Consider the following 25449-nt stretch of genomic DNA (forward strand, 5'->3'; position numbering starts at 1 on the left):
GAATGACAAAGGTATCACCACTATCTTCCCTGAAACTGTAGGTTACAACTGCACCACCTTCCAGTGCAGTGCTACCTGAACCATGTGGTACAGTTAGAGCAGGAGATGTGCAGGCAAACATGGCAGGCTTGGACCCAGATGTGCTGTGTGCTTCTGGTGGTGGTAATGCAATGTTGATACTGTGAAAGGATGACAGGCCTTACCCATGGGATCAGTGTGGGTTGTTGTGATGCTGCATATAATAGCAAAATAAGTGGAGAAAAACAAAATAATAAACAAAATAAATAAATATAAGAAAGATGAATGTTGCAAAGTGGGTGGGAAAATAAATACCATTAAAATAAAGTTCTTACTATGTTGATACTAATTCATTTAAACGTAATACAGTAGGTTGCCCCAAAAATGCTCATAGATTTAACAAACCTGTTATTCAATACTAATTATATTGGACTTTGCTTGAACAAACTGCCATCATCACATACAGTCTGACAGACAGATGATTAACATGATGAACCCTTCAGAAAAAGATACTAGGTGCCTGTACTCAGAGATGCAATACTGATATGTGAAGCTAATGTACATCTATGAAGGAAACACACTGCTCAAACATACATATTTCACTTATAGATAATAGGCAATGAAAACAATTACTAGTTTATATTGAAATATGTCCTCTCAATTAGTTAATTAGTTATGGTTTAACATATTTGGCCCAAGTTATGCTACAGTTTTAGTAATAAGACAGAAAAAAATGAAGTATTTTTCAGAACAGAGCAACTGTGGGACAGAGTAGTTTGAACCCACAGACATACTCAGCACGTGAGAGTAAAAGCCATAAATCCCTGATCCAATTGTCCCATGTAAACATTAGGAGGCATTCACAAACATATTAATAACATTGAACAGTTGTACTACCTTTGAGCTATGGCAGTACGGAAAAAGTGGCACTTCTGTATAAAAGTTATATAGTTGTTGGAATGAATCCCTACCACTATTAATATTACAAACATTATGAAGCATGTATACTCACCCCAGTGATCTCTTCCATGCTGCATTCTACCACTGGGCAGCTGACTGTTCCTTTTGATATCTTGAGGGGCTATAGACATAAAAAGAGCATCATGTAATATTTGTGGATAGCATACTGTGCCAGTTAAAAGGTGTACCTAATATAACAACTCTAGTTACAGTACATAGGCAGTGCATGCTGATTAATTTCATTCTTCCATCAGTGCTGGAGGTCAGCAGTGCATTCACTTCATGTCATTGTAATGGTAACAGCACTGCTCCCCCATGTTTGGGATGCCAGTTGTGTAGGAGAAAGCCAAGCCAAAACTATTCTAGGCTTTAGCCTTCTATAGAGGCCCTTCATAGCCCTCCTGCAGGGGCTTGTGTTTGTAATCCTGATGGAGGAATTGTAGAAATATTTTTCTCTCCTTCATATACCATCTGTTTGACTATTGTTCAGTACAATGGTAGTGCTGCATGCCTTGCTCATATGTCATTAGGCAAATACTTGTAACAGTAATAGTAGCAGTCACTTCAATTCCATAATTGTTTTATGGAGACATATGTTCACAGTAAACTACATACCTGGTATTTACGTAAGAATGTGGATGCCTATATCTAAAAGTCAGGCACATATGCAGTATACCGTATGGCCAAGTAGAATAGTAGTACTGTTAGGATTTGTATGGGCCATGCAGAAAAAAAGAAGTTTAATTTCATTATTGTTTCAATACCAACAAAGCAATGCTTAAAAATAAGACACCACAGAAAAAGCAACACAACTACTGGTACACTGCAATTCACCCTTAAGCCCATAATCACTCATGCTGAGACTGAGGCTGTACTCCAGACCCTCTCTCTCTCTGTCTGATAGATTTTGATGTGCATGTAGCCCTACTACCTGGACAGGAATTCTCAGAAATGTGAATGTGTTGGTTAGGCAGAAATGTAGGTATAAAATGCTGTTCTGCAGGGCCACAAATTTGTTCTGTGGTGCCACGCACAAAGCAGAAATCATGGCACAGTAATGAAGGGAAACAGATGGGGGCTGTCATGTATACTACCTCTCATGGAGACAGAGGACATTCTGCCCTTTATTTAAGGGAATACCACCTTCACAGAGTTTTACAGTGCAGTACTGGCTATTGATGCAATGCTGGATAAGCCCCATAGCGTATGCACTGAGGATGTCCCATGTATGTAGTCCTATTTTAGTACCTACAGGTCATCTGTAACCCTGAATCACTATAAAATATAATGAAATCTGCCGGATATTTGGTATACAGGTACATCAGGAATTCAAAAGCCACACTCATGTGCCTAAGATAGAGTCATGGGTAGTACTTTTTATCATGTTTATACCTATAAATATCTCACCTAAATGCATAGTAGAGGTGCTGGGTCATAATTACACTGGATATTTTGAGCTTTGGTATATTCACAGGTGATTCTTTATCTGGCACTAGTATTTTGCAATTTGATGTTGGATGATCTCCATCCTTTGTTAATGATAGTGAGGATGAGCTGGTACACAGAGTGTGTGCACTGGACATAGGGAATGTGAACACAGCCTCCAAATACAGACCATGGACACAGACTCTATGCCTGTAGATATCAAGGCTACCCTGACATCAGAGAAAAGACAAGCTAATGGGGACATTATATTCAAGGAAATGTGCTGGCTCCAGAAGACAGATGTCTGTATCTACCTCTTGCACTCATGGGCAGAGAAATGAACATGGGGGTTGGGTAATAGTGCACCCTAGAGACTTGTTTACAGCCATCGCCCTGAGGTTGGTATGTCAGAGGCTACAACCCAACATGTATGCAGGCCCATCAAGGAGGCACAGGCTAGTCCCAATCAGTATGGGAGAGACAATAAGCATGAACCAGGTTGTGCCTACTGACTTACAGGACTGCATATCCTATATGTGTGATTTCTTGGATAGATTGAATCACACACTGCAAAGTGCAATGTTTCCTCTGGCACACCTGTCAGCAGTGAAGGGCTGTCCTCAGAACAGGTCATCTGTTACATCAGCAGATGTTTGCCAACTTGGCCATGAATGAGTGCAATCCCATTTTTGTAGTGCTAGAGCTTCCACACCAACATCTGTTGTGGAGGTGTTTATTTCCAGGACAGCCTATCCCCATAGCCATAGCAGGAAGACGACACACAAGTACATCTCCTAGCTCACACAGATGGTGAAGCATAACACTGAAACACGGATTCATTTTTCTCAAGGCAGAGGCTTTAAGTCCCTAGTAGATCTTTGAAGACAATGACACCAGTATTTGGAAGATTCGATAAGACAGAGGAGTTGATAACTTCCACATGACTTCACATACACACACACACACACACACACACACACACACACACACACACACACACACGCATATATATATATATATATATATATATATATATAACTATGGATATATATATATATATATATATATATATATATATCAATAGATATAAAGATACAAAATTGTGTATAGACACAAACACACACACACACACACACACGCACACATATACACACACACACACACATAGCTATTCTACACACACACACACACACACACACACACACACACACACACACACACACACTCGCACACACACACACACACACACTCGCACATATATATGCAGATAGCTAGGTGTGTGTGTGTGTGTGTGTGTGTGTGTGTGTGTGTGTGTGTGTGTGCACATGCGTACCATTAAGGAACCTAGCTCAAAATTCCAGTTGCCCCAATACACTGCCTGGTTAAGTGATTTACTGAAGGTCACACAGTAGCTAATGAAGCTGGAAAGATTCAAATCCTGTATCTTTGGCACAGAAAGTAGCTCATTAATAAATGAAAGCTTTAGACCTCTGTGCTAACTGCCACACACATGTACACACACACACACACACACACACACACACACACACACACACACACACACACACACACACACACACACACACACACACCATTCATAAAACTGAATCTCCAAACACAATCAAATCACAACTAAATGGAAAGGAAAAAACAATTCTCTTCTTTTGTGACTGGTTAAAGAAAAAAACTAACAATGCCACAAGACCACATTAGTCTGAATAGATGCAGTGTTAGGGAACTTTTTTTGTAAAGTAATGTGTAGGGTTGGGACTACGTCAGGGGCAAGATATGGTTTAGCACATGAGTATAGTGCACAGGAGAGCTTCATATTTTAAAATAGTTCCAGAAAGCAGCATTAGCCATTATAGTACTTTTCTGACTGTATCTGTCAGCTGTCATTTGTTGCACTGACATCTGCATGTCTCATTTTCATTAATTTACTAACTTCATTTATAAAGATTGCTCATATTAAGTGGTTTGTGAATGAAGTAAGTGAATGGCTGAAGTTGTATCTCAGCACATGTGACAGCTTCATCCATTCTTCATCTTGTTTAGTGATATACCCTATGGGTATAAAAGAAGGAAAATCTCATGTCTGCTGTTACTTAAGTCTAACTCATGAAAAAGAATGATTTGCAAGTGTGCTTTTTTGAATATACTAAAATTTCATAGTATGGGCCAAAGACGCACATTTAGAAATCCATCACAAAGGGTTAGTCAAGAATGAATCACAGCCCAGATTAAGCCTGTGAGCCTCCCCTTGAATAGCCATACAAAACACTTCAGGTTATCAGTTTAGGGACAGCTTGAGGTTCCAGGAACTTGTCTTGATGCATCTGAAAGTCTTTCCTTTGCCTGTCATGCCTTATCCCATTGAAATCAACCAGTTTCCTGATTCAGGCATATTCATAGGTTCATAGGATCATAGGAGGTTACTAGGCTAATGGCCCTGGGGCCCTTACAAGCCTAGCCAAGAGTTTATCCCCCAAAAAGAAACCTCAGTCAGCATCTGTCATCCCTGTCAATGAGGGACACAGGTGGAACTCCAGAACAAATTTGTGCTTTCCCATCCACTCATCAAGGTTGTGCTTGAAGAGGGTCACTGAGGTATTCTGTTTGACATGTATGGGATGTCTATTCCAGAGACGGGGTAGCCTCTGGGAGACAAACCTGTATCTCCAGCAGATAATTATTTCAGAAGTCTCTGAAATATCTTCTTTTAGGAAAGTCTTATAAAATTGCTAAGTTTTAATTAAATTGCATTTTATCTATTATTGCCATCAGATGTAATTGTTAGACATGCTGCTTCTTATACATTGTTAATAAAATAGGCATTTACATACTTTAAATATTTGAACAAAATGCTGCAAAGATAATCATTATTCCAAAATCAGGAAGGCATATTCTTAAAGGCACAATACTGATCCTGTCCTGTCAGGTCTGTGGCATAGACGGATAAAGTCCTGACTACTCCATAGGCCATCAGAATTTGATTGGTGCCTGTAGGAGTTAACTTGACCAGGTAGGATGGGAGTGAGTAGCCACTGTTGGCTCACCCATATTATGGGAAGGGAGGCAACTCTGGCTTGCTACAAGGGTGACATCTTGCAGGAGCACTAGATATTATACCCAATAGATTTCATGATTTCTGAGCCCACATTGTTAAAATACACTAACAGTAGAAGTCATTGGGAAGAGTAGAGAGCTTTGAGGAGCTGCCATGAAGGGGAGGATGCATCCACAGGGAGAGGGTAAGCCAACACCCCCACCCCAGGACAAGAAAGCTGGCCTACTGCGTTCCGCCTAGCTCTTGCTGGAAAAAATAGTGCTATAAAGAGCATCTGAGGCATTCGTAAGTACCTGTAAGAGAAAAACATTTGTTTCCTAATTTGGTCATCATAATAAAAATATGATTCATGGCTGTTTAGTCTGGCATGCAATAGAAAATAAGGAGCATAAGTTTTTAAAATGTTTTCATATTTTTATCAAGTCCGTGAGCTATTCTGTAGTGAATCCAGTTCAGGCAGAAACATAAAAGACGAGTGAAATATACAAGCTACTAAAATAATTGCATACAGAAGAAGAAACAAAATATTTTAAACAGATAGCTGACAACAAAATCGCTCTAAATTAAGCTAAATAGTTTTGTTCCTACCACTTTCTAGACTAGGTTGGAGCGGAATTACTCTAAGTCACTAAAAAATTCCAATGGCTGCAGACGACACACTGTCAGATCATGAGAGATTTAACTTAGTCTCTGGGAAAATGGGGCACATTTTCTATTCTCTGCAGCCCCAGTAGAAATTGTTTTGCTGCATCAGGTTTAAATAAACTTCAACAAATCCATGATCTAGAATGAAGAAGAAAATACATATTTCTTGATTCAGCCTACTCTGTAGGTAAGATGTTTCCCAAATCCAGACAGCAGGACCAAAACATCATAAAGGAATGACCAACTGTGGTTCAGTACTTCTACGTCATTAGTGTGATTTTCAAAAAGGGCGGGGCTTTGGGCTTGTCTTTTAAACCAAGGTGCTTAAATACAAAGAGAGGTCCTTAACAACTGACTTCTAGTTTATCATCAGCATTACAGATAATGATTATGAGGACAGAAGGCAGGAGAGACATCTTTCAGATGGCTAGCTTACTGTGCAAACTCAGTAAAACCATTCCCTTTTGTTGGACTGTATGTAAAAGTAGATCAGAACTAGAGTTTCTTAGACAAATCCTTATCTGCTACAGATATTTGTGAGAAACTTTTCTAATGATTTTACAAAGAGTAAAATTGAAATAATATACCATTTCTGAATGAATTTAGATTTTCACATTACACATATGATGAACACATTCCAGTTTAATATTTAAAACAGTGAGTGAGAAGGTCACTGAAAAACCAATCAGTAAAAACAAAATGAAAACTCCAGCAAAGCTAGAACTTCCATGGAGTGACCTCCCAAACCTCGTGTATCAGAGGCACATGGTATATATGCAAATTACCCTTATGAACATCAGGTGTTTCAGCTAATTGACTATTCTGAATGCCCATGACTTGTTTTGTCGTTTTAATGGACAATTTCAGGCCAATAAAGCCAAACCTCACTAGCTGTGGATATGCATATTTTGGCCTTGTTATGACCTCATCAGCACAGCACAAGCAGAGTGTTTGACTAAGCATTAGAAACACTGGGCTGTTATACCCAGTTGATGCCCATTATCATAGGGTCACTGCAAAAATATCCCAAACAACAAACTAAAACAATGAGTCAGAAGGTCACTGAAAAACCAATAAGTAAAAACAAAATGAAAACTCCAGCAAAGATAAACACCTGATGTTCACAATGATCTTTTGCAAATATCCCATGTGCCTCTGATACAAGAGGTTTGGTAGGTCACTCAATGGAAGTTCTAGCTTTGCTGGAGTTTTCATTTTGTTTTTACAGTTTAATATTTAACAAAGGATTAAATGTGAAACACTATATTTCAAAAGCCCTTATACTAGGAAAGTGTGTTTGAACCAGAGTTCTTATTTACATTTTTTGCATGCACACAAGGTCAAGGTGTCATGCCTCAAAATACAGATTGGATGGAATTGCACGCATGTAATATAAGACAAAGCAGAGATACTGGTGAACAGTCATTGGTCCATTTGCAAGTCTTTCCTGATGAATTGCTAGCTAGTGTATTCTTTCTTTCCTCTGAAAACTTCAATTATGGCAGTACACATAAAAACTCTTCTAAAATTATTTTCACATGACATTACAGAAGTAATCTATTTCAGTTATGAAACTATAATATCAAGTATTTTTCAGCTTGGTGGATAACTGCTGTGGTTTTCTTCTAAAAATAATTTTTTTTCTTCTTCACTTCAGTTGTTCTGGGATTTCCAACTCTTGGATTCCAATATGGATGGTAGGATCTCGCTGGAAGATTCTCATCTTTTACTTCAACAAACGTTGGGAGATGATATTGTTGAACAAATATGGAATCAGTTCTTGATGTCCTTATTAAATACTGACTTTGGGGTGTGCTGGGAAGACCTTGAGGTACTTTTTTCTGTATTTAACTACATACCTTTCAGATTGTAAATCATTCTGGGCATGTGTGAAGCTTCTCTTCAAGTTTGCAGTTAGAACACTGGCAGGAATGCATCATTGCAAACATCTGTGTCATAAGGATGGCTGTGAGAATCCCTAAAGGTTTAACTTCATAGATTGTTGCCTTCAACTAAGCTTGTCTTATTCCACTGAAATAACTCTTAGTTTGTAAGGCTGGTACATGTTGCTGTATTGAAACTGAGTACCTTGGGCTGTTCTGTGAAAAAATTCCTGGTTGTCACTGACAAGGAGCCATGTTAGATCAGCTCATTCACCTGTTGACATGATTGCAAAATTAATGAATGAATTCACAAAAACAATTAAATCATCCCATTTTTCAAACAAGTTCTGTAACAGTGCTGGGATTGTTTAAATATTTTTGTGAACTAATTTATTTTATTTATTATAAATGGTGCTTTATATAAATAATAACGAATGGTTGTGTGTTTTATCTGAAATGTCTATAATATTAGATAAAAGCACTTGGTAAAGTCAATTTTGTTTGCTTATAGTAGTATTATGTTGAGTTATTTTGAGGAAATGGAACATATTTTAAGTGTAATATACACTAAAAATGTCTGATCTAATTTCAACTTCAAGTTCTTTGTTTTTAATATCATCCCATGGTTTCGTACTAAGTGTTTTGTAAAATCATCTCAGAAAGCCTGACCACAACTGTTCCATATTGGAACATATGTATAATCATTTATTTGTCTAATTTCTTATTAAAGGTGGAGTAAATAATACTTTTCAACAAGTAGAGGGAGTATATTTCAAAGGTTAGAGTGAGAAAAATGAAGGCAAAGTCTGGCTTGATTGTATTTAAGTAGCAGTTGTAATACTGATTGTGACTGCATGTGCTGGCCTTCTTCACAGTACATTTTAGACTCAGTATTTAAAAAGATGGGGGTGTCATCATGGCTTGGGATGTAAGGCAAGGTCACTTTTCAGGAGACAGTATGAGGCCAAGAAACAGCGTGACTTCTTAAGCAACTCAGTATAACTCAGTGTAAAAAAATATCAGCTTATTGTACAATTTCAAGTGGAATTAAATTTTTGTAAAGAGTATACTGAAAGAACATGACAGTCAAGGAATATCTAAATTACTGAGGTGTGGAAGGGAATTCTAACTTCCATAGGCTGACTGGTTAGCCCCCTGAAAACAGTGCAAACTATCTTTACTATGATAGTGACCTGCTGATCAAAGGAAAAAATTATGTTATAGTGCACAAAGACCCTTTATGACAGTGTCAGACTTGAGTTGTTTCCCTTGATGCAAAAGGTTGGAAGACTATTTCTTCCCATATGTAATGTTATTGCATTTATTGGCAGTGAGAGTCGATTCATTGTTTTTATGCTGGGGCTGATGTAAAAAACTTTGGACAGAATTAAGATACATATAATTGTTTTACAATAGAAATGTAGCAAAAATACCAAGATTAGAACTGCTGTCAGACTCGCATGAGCGCGTGTGCGCTAGTCAATGGTTAGTGTTTCATAAGCTGTTACTTCCTGTTAGAAAAGCATTATTACCATTAACTGGTTGGAATTTTCTAGACAAAAACAGCCTTATTGAACAGATTTCAAATGTTGACTTAGGAGCAAGTACAAGAGATAGGGACACTAGACCAAATGCAAAAGAGGGAAGCTTGTTGGAGGAATCAGTGCTAAGTGAATATTTACCGATGCTGATTTTTTATTTGAACACTCCTATAGTTTTTCAGCAAGAAATGTGGCAGTTTGTTCAAAGAAATATATTTCAGTTTATCCCACTATGTTCTGTGTGGTGCTGAACTTTGAACAAGAATGACAGCAGTAAATAACCTAAGAACAAACTCTTATATGGATGTGAAATAGTGACAGCTTTCTTTCCTGGGACAGAGTGCACTCATGTTTCTATAATCTCAACTATGCTTCCTTAACTACTAGGGAAGTAGTTTACAAGTAAGTAATAGACAGTTTAGTTACTCTTTAGATAGTAATAGGTGCAAGTGTAGATGATAATACGTTTATGAAGAAGCAGTGTGCTCAATAATTTTATTTGAATTTTCCCATACATGGGTGCATATTTTCTGTGCAATTAGTTCTCAGTGAGCTTTGCTTAATTTTAAGTAAAGTCTTTCATTATTCAAATATAAGCATTTGTAGCTAGATAATTATTGAACTATATGAGTGTAACTATATATTTGCTAGGGTTCCCTATTAAATTGCTGAACATTTCAAAGTTCGAATGTCATATGGTCGACATCATATGATTGAAATTTGAAAAGTTTAAAGGTGAAAGGCAACGGCTCTGTATGCGCAGAATGGGAAAATTTCCCTTTTCTGCACTGAAGTGCAGTCTCAAAACTGGTATATTTAAGTAGAGGTGTGGGGGGTGCAGGGGGCTTGCCCCCCTGCTCAGAGCGTTAAGGTACATTTTTTTTTTTACTTTTTATTATACACTCGAGGTTTCAAGTTTCGCTCATATCTTGTCGAACATATGAAGTTTGAAATTTTGAAGCTTCTAATATATAATATAGACCCATTTGCTAGTACAAATCCTTTGCAGTCAGTCTGCTTTTGTTATATGTATCATAAGCTAATATGCTAATATGATATGTTGGGCCTGTTTTAAGAGTGTTCAGTAAGTGTGAAGTGCCAGACTGGTCTGGCTGGTGGAAGTAAAATACCACAGAAGCAAGAAGGCATGGTAGAACTGAAAAGGCATTTATAGCCCCCTCATCAAAAACACTGTACATGTAAATGCAAAACAATGTAGGCAAAGATTCACTTTTGGCTTTGGAAAAAATTGGGCATTAAAATACTATACCTGCACATCTTGCCAAGATTTACTTACTATTAGAAATATAACACTGAGAGGCACTGGCTTTGAAAAAAAAAAAACATAAGCAGCCAGCTAAGATACATGTGAAGCCTTTTATGTAGGCAAAAAAATGAGAAAATTTAATAAGAGAAACAATAATGCACTGTATAGACCGGGCTAAATCTGAATTGAAAAACATTCTCCAGATTGCTTTAAGTGAATTTCCATGATGAACAGGATTCAGCAGAGTGTGTGTAAGCCAGGAAACCCAGTTACATGACATGGTCAGTTGAAATAGCATGTTATAAGATAATAACTACATAATGAAGTAATTATGACTCAAAAACATGGTAGAAAAATACAGAGACATTTCAATATAGTATAGCTTGCTAATTCCCTGGTCTAGAGAATACCATTGATAAACGCAGGTATTCAACCACATTTAGGTGCATTTTGGTTGTCTTGCTATCATATGTTCCTTTCATCTGAAATGTGTTTCACAGTCACTTATAAACAAAGACACTGGCAATCTCCAAACTCTGGACCCCACCCAGTTCAGGTTTGTAAAAGGCAGATCATGTCTCCTAAACCTGATAGACTTCTTTGAAGCAGTCACCAAAGCCGTAAACAAGGGTAAGGTGGTCCACACAGCCTAATTAGATCTTGCCAAGGCTTTCAACACCATCCCCCACTCTGGAATTATAGATAAACTCACTAAACTAGGTATAAATCCCTATATCACAAGATGGGTTGCCAACTGGCTCACTGACAGAACCCACACTGTGAAAGTAGCAGACTCCAAATCCGTCCTCAGACCAGTGACAAATGGTGTACCACAGGGTTCAGTCCTGGGTCCTCTCCTGTTTGGTATCTACTTCTCTGAATAACAGGCTAACACAGAAGGTCTTTGGCTAATGAAGTTCGCAGATGACTGCAAACTAGGAGCCATAATCGTAACTCCTAACAATGTGGACATCCTACAAAAGGGCCTCACTGAGACAGATGCCTGGTGTCAAAGCCATGGCCTCAAGCTCAATGCCAAAAAGTGCATTGTCATCCCCTTTGGTAAAAACTCTGTATCCATGAACTACAACATAGGCGGTAGTATACTTAACACCGGAAGTGTGATAAGACACCTTGAGACACAGGTGGACAGTAGTCTCCCTTTGATAATCACATCGCCACAGTAGTCAGGAAATCCTTCTACATGGCACACCTCATCACAAAAGGTTTCTCATTCTGAAAAAAAGAGGTCATTGTTCCCCTCTACTCATCACTCATTAGACCCATTATAGAGTACAACGCCCCTTTTGGTATGTACCTCACAAGACATCTACAACAACTGGAAAAGCTGCCAAAATACCTCACAAAGAGGATTACCAGCCTCAAACAGATGCCCTACGCAACCCATCTCAAGAAACTCCAGCTTTACTCTGTCGCATATCGCCTACTCAGAGGTGATCTCTGCCTAACATACAAAGCTATGTCAAACCCAGAGCTATTGGACATGCTCCACTTAAAGAAATCCCAATCTCTCCGAGCTACTCGCTCTAGGGACCTAAACCTTGTCATCACAATAAACAGAACATGCCAGAGGGATAGATTCCTGTCCCAAAGACTTCCCATACTCTGGAATAAAGTACCTATCCATATCAAACAAAGCTCCTCATTAGTAACTCTTCAAGAAAAATCTTGATGATTGGATGGGAAATAGGAAATTCACCCTAGGGATCACCTCTGTGGGTCTGCTTGACAGTGGCACAGGAAAATAATTTTCTTGGGTGGCAAAAGCCAGGGTACCTTTTTGGCTGGGCTTGTATAGGCCCCAGGGCCGATAGCTTAGTACCTACCTATGAACCTATGTTTCTACAAGCTTTTCCATGGAATACCTTGCTAATGTCCACATCTAGAGAATATCCATAATAAAGGAAAGGTTTTTAACCCATTTCGGTGTACTTTGTTGTCTTGCTATCATGTTTTCCATTCCCCTAAAATTTGTTTTTCAATCATCTTTGTTGAAAGTGCATCTGCAGCATGCCTTGCAGCTACCCTTTTCTAGAGAATATCAATGGTGTGGGTTTGAATCCATTTAGGTGTATTTTGTTGTCTTGCTATTATGTGTTATGTTTTCCTGAAATGTAGTTGTTAGTTGTCTTTTATGAATTCTTCTGTGGCATTCCTTTCTAATGCCCTTGTCTTAGGAATATCATTACCAAAGAAAGGGGGTCAATGTAATTTAGGTATTTTTTATTGTCTTACTATCATGTGTTCCATTCCTCTGAGAGTAAACATTCAATCCAGAGGAGTCTCTGTTTGTAATCTAATCTGCCAATATAATTCCTGCACCTCAAGTCTTTTCTTCCAAGGACCTCCCTTAAAACTCATCGTCATCTTTACTAATTCTCTAATATGTAAAAAACATGTATTCTATTAAAGGTTTATCAAAAAAGCTCTGGTAACTTTGCAATTTATAGTTACAGTTCTTTTTTTACTTAATATGGAACATTGTAATTTATTTGAGAAGAGATTAACCTGTATACTTACTAGAAAAAATGATTGGACTAAATGAAATACTTCTCTATATAGTATTTTTAAATATAGGGCATGTGAACATTAATATTTGTATTTTTGTATTTTATTGGATATTATATATATATTTCTATAGGATGTATTTATTTATTGGTATATTTTGTATACCAAGATCCGTAGTGGTGCAGTGGTAGCATTGTTGCCTCACAGCAAGAGGTTCTCCCGTTCGATTCTCGGCTGGAGTGTGGGGAGTGCCTTCTGTGTGGATTCTGCATGTCCTCCCCATGGTTGGGTGGGCATTCAAAAGACATGCGTAAATGGGCGTGCCTTCATTGAAGGTTGAATGTCGAGCTGGCACCTCAGCATTCATGAAAATCTACTGCCAATCATTAGCGGACTGGAGTTCCACTGTGGTGACCCCTAACCGGGAAAAGCTGAAAGACAAACAAACAAACAAACATATTTTGTATACCAAATTCAAGAATATGTGAGGTAGAATAGTAGGTTATTTTCATTTTGTATAATGTATACTAATTATTAGCATAACATGCATGTTATATAGTTGTAGGTAAATTACTTTCTTTGTTGGAATAATCGGTTTATGCTGATGAGGTCACATGATTGTTTAAGAATATTTAAATATGAGTGTTTGTTAAAGATGGTTAGTTCTGCAGCAGTGTTGTTTCTATTGACAAAAGTGCTTAACTTTTTATTATTAAGCATCTTGAAATTGCATGCAACAGGTTGTGTTTGGTTTTGGTTAACATTTTTGATAAACAGTATGAGTTACCTGCTATTATTGGTTCTTGGTTTACATTTTGCTATTAAATTATTAGGACACTGGTCTGTGAGCAAGAATTTTAAAACACCAAGGAGATCTTTACTGGGTACTGTACTGGCCAGTCCTTATTACAGTCAGGAATTCATACTATAGATAGATTCTTCAAACCACAGTGTGAGGACAAGGAATGTGTGTAGTTTGAGAACTTCAAAAGACTTAAGTCTATGTGTATGGTAGAACCTTTACAGCTGTCACAAGGTTGCTCAGATTCAGCTTTGGTTGACATTATTAGTATGTTACAATCCAGCATAAATGTGGAGCCAGCAATGTAAATGCAGATGGCTTTAATGACAGAGAACTGGATGGGTTAATTAAAAGGATGCACCTTCATCTCAAGCTATCTTTCTCGGGGGTGCCCAAAATATTTCACTCCAGGTCTATTTTAAAAGCTGGTACATCTTGCTAGAGAAGAAATATTATTAGAGGGGCAGTGAATAAACTTAAAAAAGAACTTGCAGGGAACCTGAGAGAGAAAGCGTGAGAGCCTTTTACCTAAGTCACACAGAGCTCATAGTTTGTAGTTTTGCTTCTGTTTGTTCCACTAGCAAGTAAATTTACAAGTTTGCTTGACTAGTTTAATTCATCCTTTAAATAGTAATAACCGTAGGCACAGCTAAATGCTAATACCTTTTTGAAGCTGCCTGTTCAACAATTTTAATTGAAATTTCCTGTGTGTACATTTTCTGTACATTTGCTTATCTGTTTAATTGTGAGTAAATTTTTTTTTTAATTCAGCAATAAAAGTTTGTTGATTGCTGATTACTGACATGTATAAGGGTAACACCACAGAACTTGTAAGATATAACTATTGGTATCTGTCCTGTGAATTCAAATTGCTTTTGCTACAGCTAACATAATCTGTAATGATGTAGGTGGCTTACTTTAAGAGTGCAAAGTAAATGTGACCTTGGAGTGCTAAATTAGTCTGGTTAATGGCACAGTGTTATTACAGAAACAGGAACGGGTGGTGGCACTGATAAGGTTGTGTTAGCCTTTCTGGAAATTGTTGAGTGTGTGTGTGTTTGTGTGTGTGTGTGTGTGTGTGTGTGTGTGTGTGTGTGTGTGTGTGTGTGTGTGTATGTGTGTGTGAATGCAAAATTATGTAAGGCAAGATTCAGTTACTATTGGTAAGATAAGTACTGCAAGGTACAGAGCTAAATGTGAAGAGGGTGGAATACTTGGAAGCTAATAGACATAAGTGGTGTCCAGCTATTTATTGTTATGTCTTGGGAAGGGGAGTATAACTAGTCCAAGCTTTACAGTTATCAGGAAATTTGGATATCAGAAAGGTTGGTTGCTGATCCAAGAAACAAATGCTAAAAATAAGATGACTAAGTATTTTTTCCTTGTAGCTCATCAGTGGTTACCTACTAGTGTGGATAGTTGGCTTTGTACCATTGTTTTTTGTATTCTTCCAGAGAGCCAGTTGGCTATCTGACAGATCATATAAGCATTAACTGGAAGTTGTTTGGGTTTATGTTGTTTTTATGTGGGATGGTGTCAGGTGCTTTGGCAAGATTCAGGTTGGTTGTATGCACTGCCAATCTCTCATTTAATTCGATGTAGTTTGCTTGAAAAAAGTGATCAAAAAGTCTGACTGGGCCAAAAAGTGTCCCTTTTCAATGGAGGTCTGGGGAGAAAAGTTCCACATTACAAATGTAATTACAGAATAAACAAAACATAAAACCCAAATAAGACTAATTTAATGATTTTCACAAACAAAACTTCCAAGCCCTGTTCATTACCTCTTCTTATTCACTCCTCCAATGGAACCAAAATCAAGCCTTTAAATCAGACCAAACTCCTAAGGGTTACAATAGATCACAGGCTAAAATTTGATATACATATTTTTTAACAATCAAAAAAGTCTGTGCTAAACTCGGAGCTTTCTACAGGGCCAAACCTTACCTAGCACATCAAGCCAGACTAGCCATGGCTAGATCTCACTTACTACCCTACTTGCTCACACATTTTTATCAACCTATGTAAGGCTGACATTAATAAACTAGAGTCCTGCTATAACAAAATAGCAAAGTTTGCCACCAATCATCTCCATAAAGCCCATCATTCTTCCGTTCTTCAACAACTTAACTGGTTGGAACTTCTCATCTTGTTAACATTAAACCAACTTACCTTCATCCACAAAATCATTCACAACCCCAGTAACTGCCTTGCACTTTTTAACCACATGTCAACAGTAGGTCCCTTAGGTCTTCCGACAGACTATTGCTAAAATAATCCAGTCTCACAACTATCATGGTGACTCTCTCTATTCAAATAAAATAGCTAAGCTCTAGAATACTCTACCTCAGCACATCCAAAACATTCCCAGCTATTCTTCTTTTAAAATAAAATTAAAAGAATATCTCAACAACACCTGGCTCTGCCCCTGTAATTCTCCTGGATAATTCCTCTCTCCTAGTACATCATAACTGTCTTCAGCACTTTTAAACAGCTAATGCTTATCTCCTATGTTTTGAACTGATTTGTTTTCTCTGTGATAGATTTTTTTAAGTACTCAGTTATCAATATCTATGTATTTTTATATTCTCTATTTGCTATCTAAATAATTTTGTTAGTTACTTTTTGTTAACCTATGTTTATCATGTCTACTTAATATCTTTGTAGTTACTTTATATATTTGTTGTTACTAATTGTTTTCTGTTACTGGAGCTTTTCTCCCCAGGTCTCCACAGAAAATGGGCTACTGGCCCAGTCGGACACTACCCGGTTAACAAATGTAAATAAATGTAATAATTACAGTAATAGTAAAACTTGTAAGAGGAAGGCAATACAGTACAGTATAGTAAAGTAGTTACAATAGCACGTGAGAAGCTGGTAATACAATACATTCTTTTAAGGTGCAAAAGGTATTATACTGCAGTTTTAACTATGTAGTACATACAGTCTTAGTGATGGAAAAGACATTCAAGTTCAGTCATTTAATGTAGAGATGCAAATGAGAAAGAGAGAAAGGGTTAAGGAGAAAGAGATTGTGCTTTGAAGTTACAATTGGGTGAGTTTCAAGTGTATATGTGTGCATGTGTGTGACTGTGTGTGTTTAATCAGTGAGATATGGGACGGCACACATAGGAACTATATGACAGCATGGTGATACAAAATGGAAACAGGTCCACAGAGGTGCACTGAGTGCTGAGGGTGAGGCATTTGCAGTTCTAGATTAAAATGCCATAAGTAACACAGGTATGCATACAGAGGCACACTCGCCCATGCAGTAATAGCAGACAACAATAAAATGTGTAATGTAGCAATCAGTGCTGGATGCCTAAGATAATATGCTGTTAAACATGTATATATGTGCTTATATGTCAAATGGCAAGAGATGCAGACAGAGAAACATAGAGATTGTCACATAGAGCATTCCTGTTGAAAATGCCTATACTAACGTATACTAATGATAAATAAGTAGTACATATCACAACTGGAAGCTAGTCACATAGGTCAGATAAACGATCAGAAAAATCCTGTGGCAATAGTCATTTGAAAAACCACTGAAAGATTGATTAATCAGTGGTCAGCACAGAGGTCATCATTGCCACAGAGTCAGAATAACACAATAGGACACACATTTGATCAACCATCAGTGGTGTTGCTCTAATGCAGTCTAGGGCACCCATGCTGATGGCTTACACAGTGGTACTGGCTGCCACTTCCATGTCTAGAACACTTATCTCACAATAATGTACTGAGGAGCTGGATGTAGTAACACTAGTAATGTGGGACACAGTAAGGGTAGGAATAGTAGTGTGATGTTTCTGTCTGGATGTGACTGCTGGTCTAGTGGTTGAATGACCACTCGTAGATGTTAATGCATGTTGCAGCACAGACATTGATGTAAGATGGCCAATTGTGGGACTAATGAAAGGGGGTCTTCCTGTCCCACTTGACATAATCTGCTCAGTACGGTTAGGACATGTAACACCCAGTTCATACTATGACACTGGTGTAGTACTTCATTAGGAAGGCTTTAGGGTGCAACAGATACCACACTGTCATACTGCACAGCCAATTCTGCCATAATCTCTCCGTGTCTGCACTCCTGACCTTCATGTAAAACACACACACACACACAGACACACACACACACACACACACACACGTGCACACACAGCTGGTGAGCTGCACAACTGGTTGCATGGGCAATGGCAAGCAGGTCAGATCCATGGTGTTACTGTAAACATTCATTCACCTGTAATAGTAGGCAGACACCCTCTGACACAGGTTCATGCACATCAGATGCACACATCCACTTGTAGTCCAGTGGACAGTATTGGTCTGTCATGGAGAAGATTCACCATCATTATCAGACTCTATATGAGATAGCAAGTTAAGGTCATTTTCATCTCCATTATCAGATGATCAGAATAGCTTGGCACATTATCCTCCCTATCAAAGGCTACACTATGAACTACATGTCTGTCCCCTTCCAGGCCAGGCAATGAGCCCAATGCAGTGACCTGTGTGCCATTGGCCATGCTATCAGATTGAGTCATATCTTATCCCACCTCAGGATAAGTGTATGGGCTGCTAGAGGAGAGAGGTAGGGGATTTGCTGCAAAAAGAGACATATGACACATGTCATATGCATCCACAGAAGTGAAATGATGTAGCATAGAACTGACATTGGGACAACTGTATAACAACAGTTAATGATATGAAAATAATGATTATCTGGACTTGCTAGGTCATCATGCCTGTGGGTGGTTCAGGGACCCTATATAACAGAGATATGCCATGTCAGTTACAAATCACTCGCAAATGACAGATAGTGCCATTGCAAGTACTAAAACCTTCCTGACATGTTGTCCTCTGAGTCCACCCTGATGGTGAGTGTTGAAATTATACTTTCAAAAAATAAATAAATAAATGTACACCCCTCAGTAGTAAGCACATACAAGGCATCATGTAGTATTAAAATTGAGGTATAACACACAGCAAATAAGATATACGCACTACATGGGCAGAGGTGATGTTCTGATTGCAGGTGTCCTGTGCAGGTAAACAAGACGACATTAGTTAGAACTAGCACATATGTAATTATCAATAATGAACAGTAGCAGACATACAGACTGCCTTACCAAGTACATCCTCCTTGACCAGGGAAAGTATCATCTGATGTAAAGCTGATTGTGCAGTATAATATGGCAAGCAAACAGCCATGTGGGCATAGTCCACAATCATAATGGGGACAGAGGCCCAAAACAACTATGGATCACACTAACAGGATATGGAGACACTTCCGTGACACATCATGCAGATGTGCCCATATAGGAAAGAAGCCAACACTGACATCATAGATCAAAGGTGTGCTAATCAGTGCTGCACAATAGCAATGGTATGAACAACCTTACCGGGTCTGTCTGTAACAGGTGCTTCCTGGTCCATGTTTTGCAATGGCATATCTGCAGGTAGAAATGTCTAACAAACAACAACATGTGAGTATATGCCACAGTCATAACAGGAAGCAGAGGCACACAACAATTATGCATCTCACTAACAGGATATGGAGACATGTGATGCGTTGCTGATTCAGATGTTGATTGGTTTATGCAAGTGAAGAATGCATCACATGTGTTGATGACAGTACTATGTATGCACTGTGTTGTTAAGATAACATGTTATAACACGTACATCTGCATCAGGTGTGCTGCTACTCCACAGCATAGTTCTGCTGCTGTGACACAAATATAACAATACAGTAAGGATTGTGCAGTAATGTCTTTAGTTTATGCTGCACTGTTTGTGAACATTGGACATACCTGTACAGCCTGGAACACCTGCCTCAGTACCTCCCCTGGGTATCTGACAGTCCTGGCAGGTGGCATGATGTGAGGCCAGGAACAGCATTATTTCATCAAAGGGAGGTAATGGTGGTCCACTTCCAGTGGCATTCCTCACCCACTCATAGTGTCACAGTTTGTTGGCAGCAGGGAGGATCATGTCAGAGCAATACCACCAGCCGGCCTCCCTTAGATCTATAGTAATGATTCACGGCATTTATCATGTGTGTCACACTTGATCCCGCCACTTGACCCCATCCATCCAAGCAGGTCACATCCATGCTGATGCAGAACATCTATTATAATCTCATTTCTTCTATATGAGAAATTGTCTCTCCTATTGCAGTTCCACATATGGAAGACAGGGTGATATGTACATTTTAAAGTTTCTACAGGGGCTGGCATATTTACATGGGAGCCAACCCATTCACCCTAACATCATCAGCAACATGCACACAGTAGTCATCTGAATTAAGAAGTTTGTATAGGTCATATACGAAGAGGTGGGACTTGAACCCAAGTCAGTGGATATTACAAGTAAGGATCAAACACATAAATAATGTACCACAAATGCAGTACTATACCTGCACATCTGAACACAACTAACAATTGTCCCTCAAGAATGGAGGATGCATCTCAGATATTACTGCAGTTAGTGACAGACAACATAAAAAATGTAACTGCATGATAGGGTACACAACACAACTGCTGATATTTATACAGAAACAAGGCAGTAAAGCAATAACATTTGCAAATGACCTGTTATGCAGTTCTGACTACATATCACCACAACAAATAATGTAAATGCTAAACACACTAATGTTGCCTATATCCCACTGAATCTTATTGCAAATACTACTATATAATTCAGCATCAGAGTATCCATAAATCAGTCACTGAACATGCAACTTGTGGACAACCCCATAAGTCATCATTCTCCACAAACATACCTCAAATATTACAGATTGTTTCTGCATTAACAATGGATATATGTTGTTTCTGTCCATATATGTAATTCACTGGGGATGGTTTGTTTATAGTCATACCACTGCATATGGAGAAAACCTCCTTGTTACTGATCAACAGGTACACATATGCATGCATATTGTGGAAGTCTATCCCTCTTCTTTATGTAACTGACAGATTGTAATGTAGAAAATCTCAAACAACATATTTTATTTATTCATTTAAAATTTGTTTACCGGGAGTGTCCGACTGATCAAAAAGGCCGTTTTCAGCAAAGGCCTGGGGAGAAAAGCTACAAATGTACATTTGCAGAATCAAATATGTATAACCTAAATTTATAAAAAAAATAGAACAAGATTATAAAACAAAAGGTTATACTATACATATTGAGTTAAAGACAGAAATAAGTAACAATATAAATTAAATTTAGATTATGCAATAACAGTGCATATAATATAATATAAAATAATGCAGTAGGATTGTGAGTCTTCAAATTACAACATAATAATAGATGGTCTTTGACAACAGTACTTTCAAAATAATATATTAATGTATCTTTTGCCTGGGGGTGTAGTGATACCTTCACCAGAGCTGAGCAAGTTGGATAAAAAGAAACAGTAAAATAGGCTAGACATAGATAGAAGGGCAAAGACGAAAATGTGGAAAATGAACAAGACAATAAGCTTTGAGGAGGAGAGAAACAGGGCAAAGTAGAACAAAGGAATAAGGTAAGATAACAAGGGGCTCATTCTGGTGATGAGCAAGAGCATAGCCAGTTTGAAGACAGATGGGATTTGAGAAGAGTTCTGAAAGTGGAGGGGTTAGCTGTGTTGAGAATGGGTTGGTGAATTGAGTTCCAAATTTTTGAGATGTGGTTTGAGAATAAGGCATCACCATAGGTATTATTAGCATTGGACGAGGAAATGATTCTCTTGTTAGTATAAGGTTTTACTAGGTCTTTAAGGGATGGACATTTATCCAGCTGGTAGATTACAGAGTGACAGATTTTGAGTTGGCTCAGGTGTAATAGGTTAGTGAACTCAGGTGTAATAGGTTAGTGAGTTTCAACCGGCCTAGTTTGTGTAGTGCAGAGCAATGATGTGTTTTGTTTGGGAGGCTGGAGGAAAACCTGGCTATTTTATTGTAGCAGGCTTCCAGTTTATTTCGATTTGATTTCTTTAAGTTTGTGAAAATTGGGGTGGCATATAATAGTGTGGATAATAGGTGGAGTTGGGCAATGGCAGTCTAGGTGGAATCAGAGAGGAATGGTGTGACCCTAGTTTTATATTCACGTTTTTGATTGTTTGGCTAATGTGCAGGTCATAACTGAGGGATTTGTCAGTGGTAACACCTAGTAGTTTGATGTGGTCAACTGGCTCAGTTTTGGTGTTGCTCAAGTTTAGTGGTCTTTCATTATGAATGAAAACATGTTTCAGTTGTTTTACACTGCATAATGTGAACATAAGTATGTGATAATAGCTTTGTACTCCACCATAGCAATGCAAGCAGGTAACAGCTTACCTTTGGAAACTGGCTTTGATTCAGCTATATCCAGAGTGAAATTTAACTAAGCATACACAGCTTTTAAGTACCATTTGTACCTTACATAATTAGCATTCAATGTTTTTGAATTCCATTAGCGAATGTCCACATAAGTTCTCGAATCTCAGTGGATTAACCAATAGCTTGGCATAAATGTATATTGCTCAGTGCAACTTCCCAATCAGTATCAATAAATGGGAATAGCTGTAACATCTGCCCGATGCCCTCCAATAGTCAGCCACCATCCAATGTGTACCAACTTTAAAATGTAATATTGATACATATTCTTATCACACCATTGCTACCTGCGAACTGAATGGAATATCAGTTAGCACATTTGTGGGTGTTTCAACTGTTGCAAGTATCTAGTGAGATATATGCCAAAGAGGGCATTGTATTCAATGATATTTCAGATAAGGGCCAAGTAGAGTGGTACCATAACATCCTTGGACCTGGATGCCAATCCCTTACCTATAGCATAGGTGACAGAATGATTTTTTTACTGTCTTACTTACATGTTGGTCAAGGGCTAGATTACTGTCAACCTATGTTCCCACAAAGGAATCTTTTAACGATGGCATAATTAACTTGGGTTGACAGTTTGCCAAAGGGTATTATAATGCATTTTTTGGCATTGAGTTTTAGGCCATGGCTTTGGCATCATTCATTTGTCAGTGTTAAACCCTCTTTCAAGATGTTAATGTCTTGGGGAGAATCTATAATAGCTCCCAATTTACAATCATAATAAACTTAGTGAGCCATAGGCTTTGAACATTAGCCTTGACTTCCGAGAAGTAGAAGCCAAACAGCAGCGGGCCCACCATGGAAGCCTGGGGTACTTCCCTGATAACCAGTTTCTTGGTGGACATGATCTCCCCGATCTTGACTTCATGGGTCCTAACTATGAGCCAGATAGTAATCCTTCAAATTATGTAAGGATTTGTGCCTAGCACAGAGAGCTTTTCAACAATGCCTGTGTGGGGTATTTTATTAAATGCCTTGGCTAGGTCAAGATACACAGTATACACTGTTTTACTCTCATCCATTGCCTTGGTGACCATCTCAAAAAAACTCTAACAGGTTAAGTAGGCTTGACCTTCCCTTAACAAAGCCAAATTTGGATAGATCTAGTGTCTGTAGATTGCCAGTGTCCTTGTTTATCATTTCCCTGATAATTGGGTCCATGGCTTTGCATATTACACTTATTAGACTGAAGAATCTGAAGTTCCCTGGGTCAGTTGATGATTCTTCTGCAGGAGAATGACTGTTGCTGTCCTCCATTCACTTTGAATATAGCCTGTTTCAAGGCTGTAATTGAAGAGTGCCTCAAGTAGTCCTGATAGGTGATGTTTTAGACTATTTAGGAGGCAATGAGTATGTTGTTGGGACCCATGGAGTTGGTGTTCTTGGGTCTATATTAGATCACCAAATGCTTAAAAAAGCGAATGGTGATTCATCGACCCTATGTAAGTGAAAGCTTACAGTGTTGAAGTGTCAGAGCAGCAATTTTTTTCCAAGGGAAAAAATCGCTGTTCCAACAAAAAATAAATAAATAAAAAAAACATTTCAAACATTACATTAAGTGGGGGGCTTCGCCTCCCACACCCCCCCTACTTAAATATACCAACTCTGAGACAGCACTACAGTGCTGAAAACAACAAAGTACCAAAGCGGCCAAGAAAATTATTTCCCAGGGAAAGAATTCACTTAACAGCCTCTTTGATATTTTGCGTTTTCAGCCTTTTATGTTCGACCAAGACACATTTGAAAGAATGCATCTTCGGTCTTCTAATATAGACTCGGTGTTCTTGGCTTTAGTGAGTGCTGCCAGCATCTGCTCCCTGCTGATAGCTGGGGGTAGTATGCTAGAGGGGATTTTACCAGCTGGAACTGGGGAGGAGTGGGGGTGCAGTTTGAGCTGAATTTATTAGCCAGTAGAGTCAATTTGTCACCTTGATCAGTGAAGGTGGTATCATTCACCACCAGTTCAGCACACTGCTGTGTGTTACTTTTAAGGTTCTGGACATAGCTGAAGAAGGCCTTGTGATTTTCCTTAGCCTGCAAGGCAATCCTGACCTCATAGTTGGCCTTGTTGGACTTAATTAGACCTCTTAGCTTCTTGTTTAGCTGTATGAAAGAGCACTTGTCTTTAAGGGAGTTGTTCTTCCTGATTTCGTTCTTGAATTTTCTTTTTTATTATATAGCCTGTTGAGGTGAGGATTCCACCACTGGGATTTGTTTTTAGTATTGTTTTTGGGTTATGTCTGGTAGGTACAGCAGCCTCTGTGCAGTCATTTATGTTTGCACTGGGACTCTGTGAATAATTCTGCATAAACAGTTGTGGTCTTGGGGTTAGGAAGGTGCCTTAAATTTTGACAAACTGTCAGTTATTAGGATGCAGTTTGCCTTAGAATAGTTCCTAACTGTTATTGGTTTAACTGTTTTTTTGGGTTGATTTTTACTTCAAAGGAGACAGCTTTGAGATCTGACTTTACTAGTGAGAACATGACACTGGGGTGAGATGTGTGTGTGTGTGTGTGTGTGTGTGTGTGTGTGTGTGTGTGTGTGTGTGTGTGTGTGTGTTTATGTGTGTGTGTTTATGTGTGTGTGTGTGTGTGTGTGTTTATGTGTATCTGCTGACTCAACATTCTTAATGCTGTTAGCAGACCTTTATTGGCATCTACTTCTTGAATTCCATTTCTCTTGCAATGCTGTGTAACTGCACTGTGATGGTTTGTAAACACAGTATTACACACCATTTCTTGTTACTGATGTGCCACAAGCCATATCTAGATTTTTTTTATGTCTGAGGTCATGATCACCAATTGCATTGTTTTAATTGTGAAAGGGTAAATGTAAACATAAAACAAATGTAGGCAGTGACAGTGATTCATTTGTTGAGACACAGTTATGTGTGTGTGTCATATACATATTTTCCAGATATTATATGATGTCACTGTACTCATA

The 25449-nt window shown here is 38.4% G+C and overlaps 1 protein-coding gene across 1 annotated transcript in view; it reads left to right on the forward strand.

Annotated features, from left to right (window-relative positions):
* The first annotated feature begins 299 nt into the window (after nucleotides 1-299).
* LOC122815064 overlaps nucleotides 300-25449 on the forward strand; it is a 95526-nt gene continuing 70376 nt past the window's right edge. The window contains exons 1-2 of the mRNA XM_044087308.1: nucleotides 300-317; nucleotides 7773-7946. Of these exons, the coding sequence (XP_043943243.1) occupies nucleotides 300-317; nucleotides 7773-7946 (192 nt within the window). The remainder of the gene's footprint in view (nucleotides 318-7772; nucleotides 7947-25449) is intronic.

Source organism: Protopterus annectens, chromosome 11.part0 (genome assembly GCF_019279795.1).
Source record: "Protopterus annectens isolate FY-2018-M chromosome 11.part0, PAN1.0, whole genome shotgun sequence".
Taxonomy (NCBI): domain Eukaryota; kingdom Metazoa; phylum Chordata; order Ceratodontiformes; family Protopteridae; genus Protopterus; species Protopterus annectens.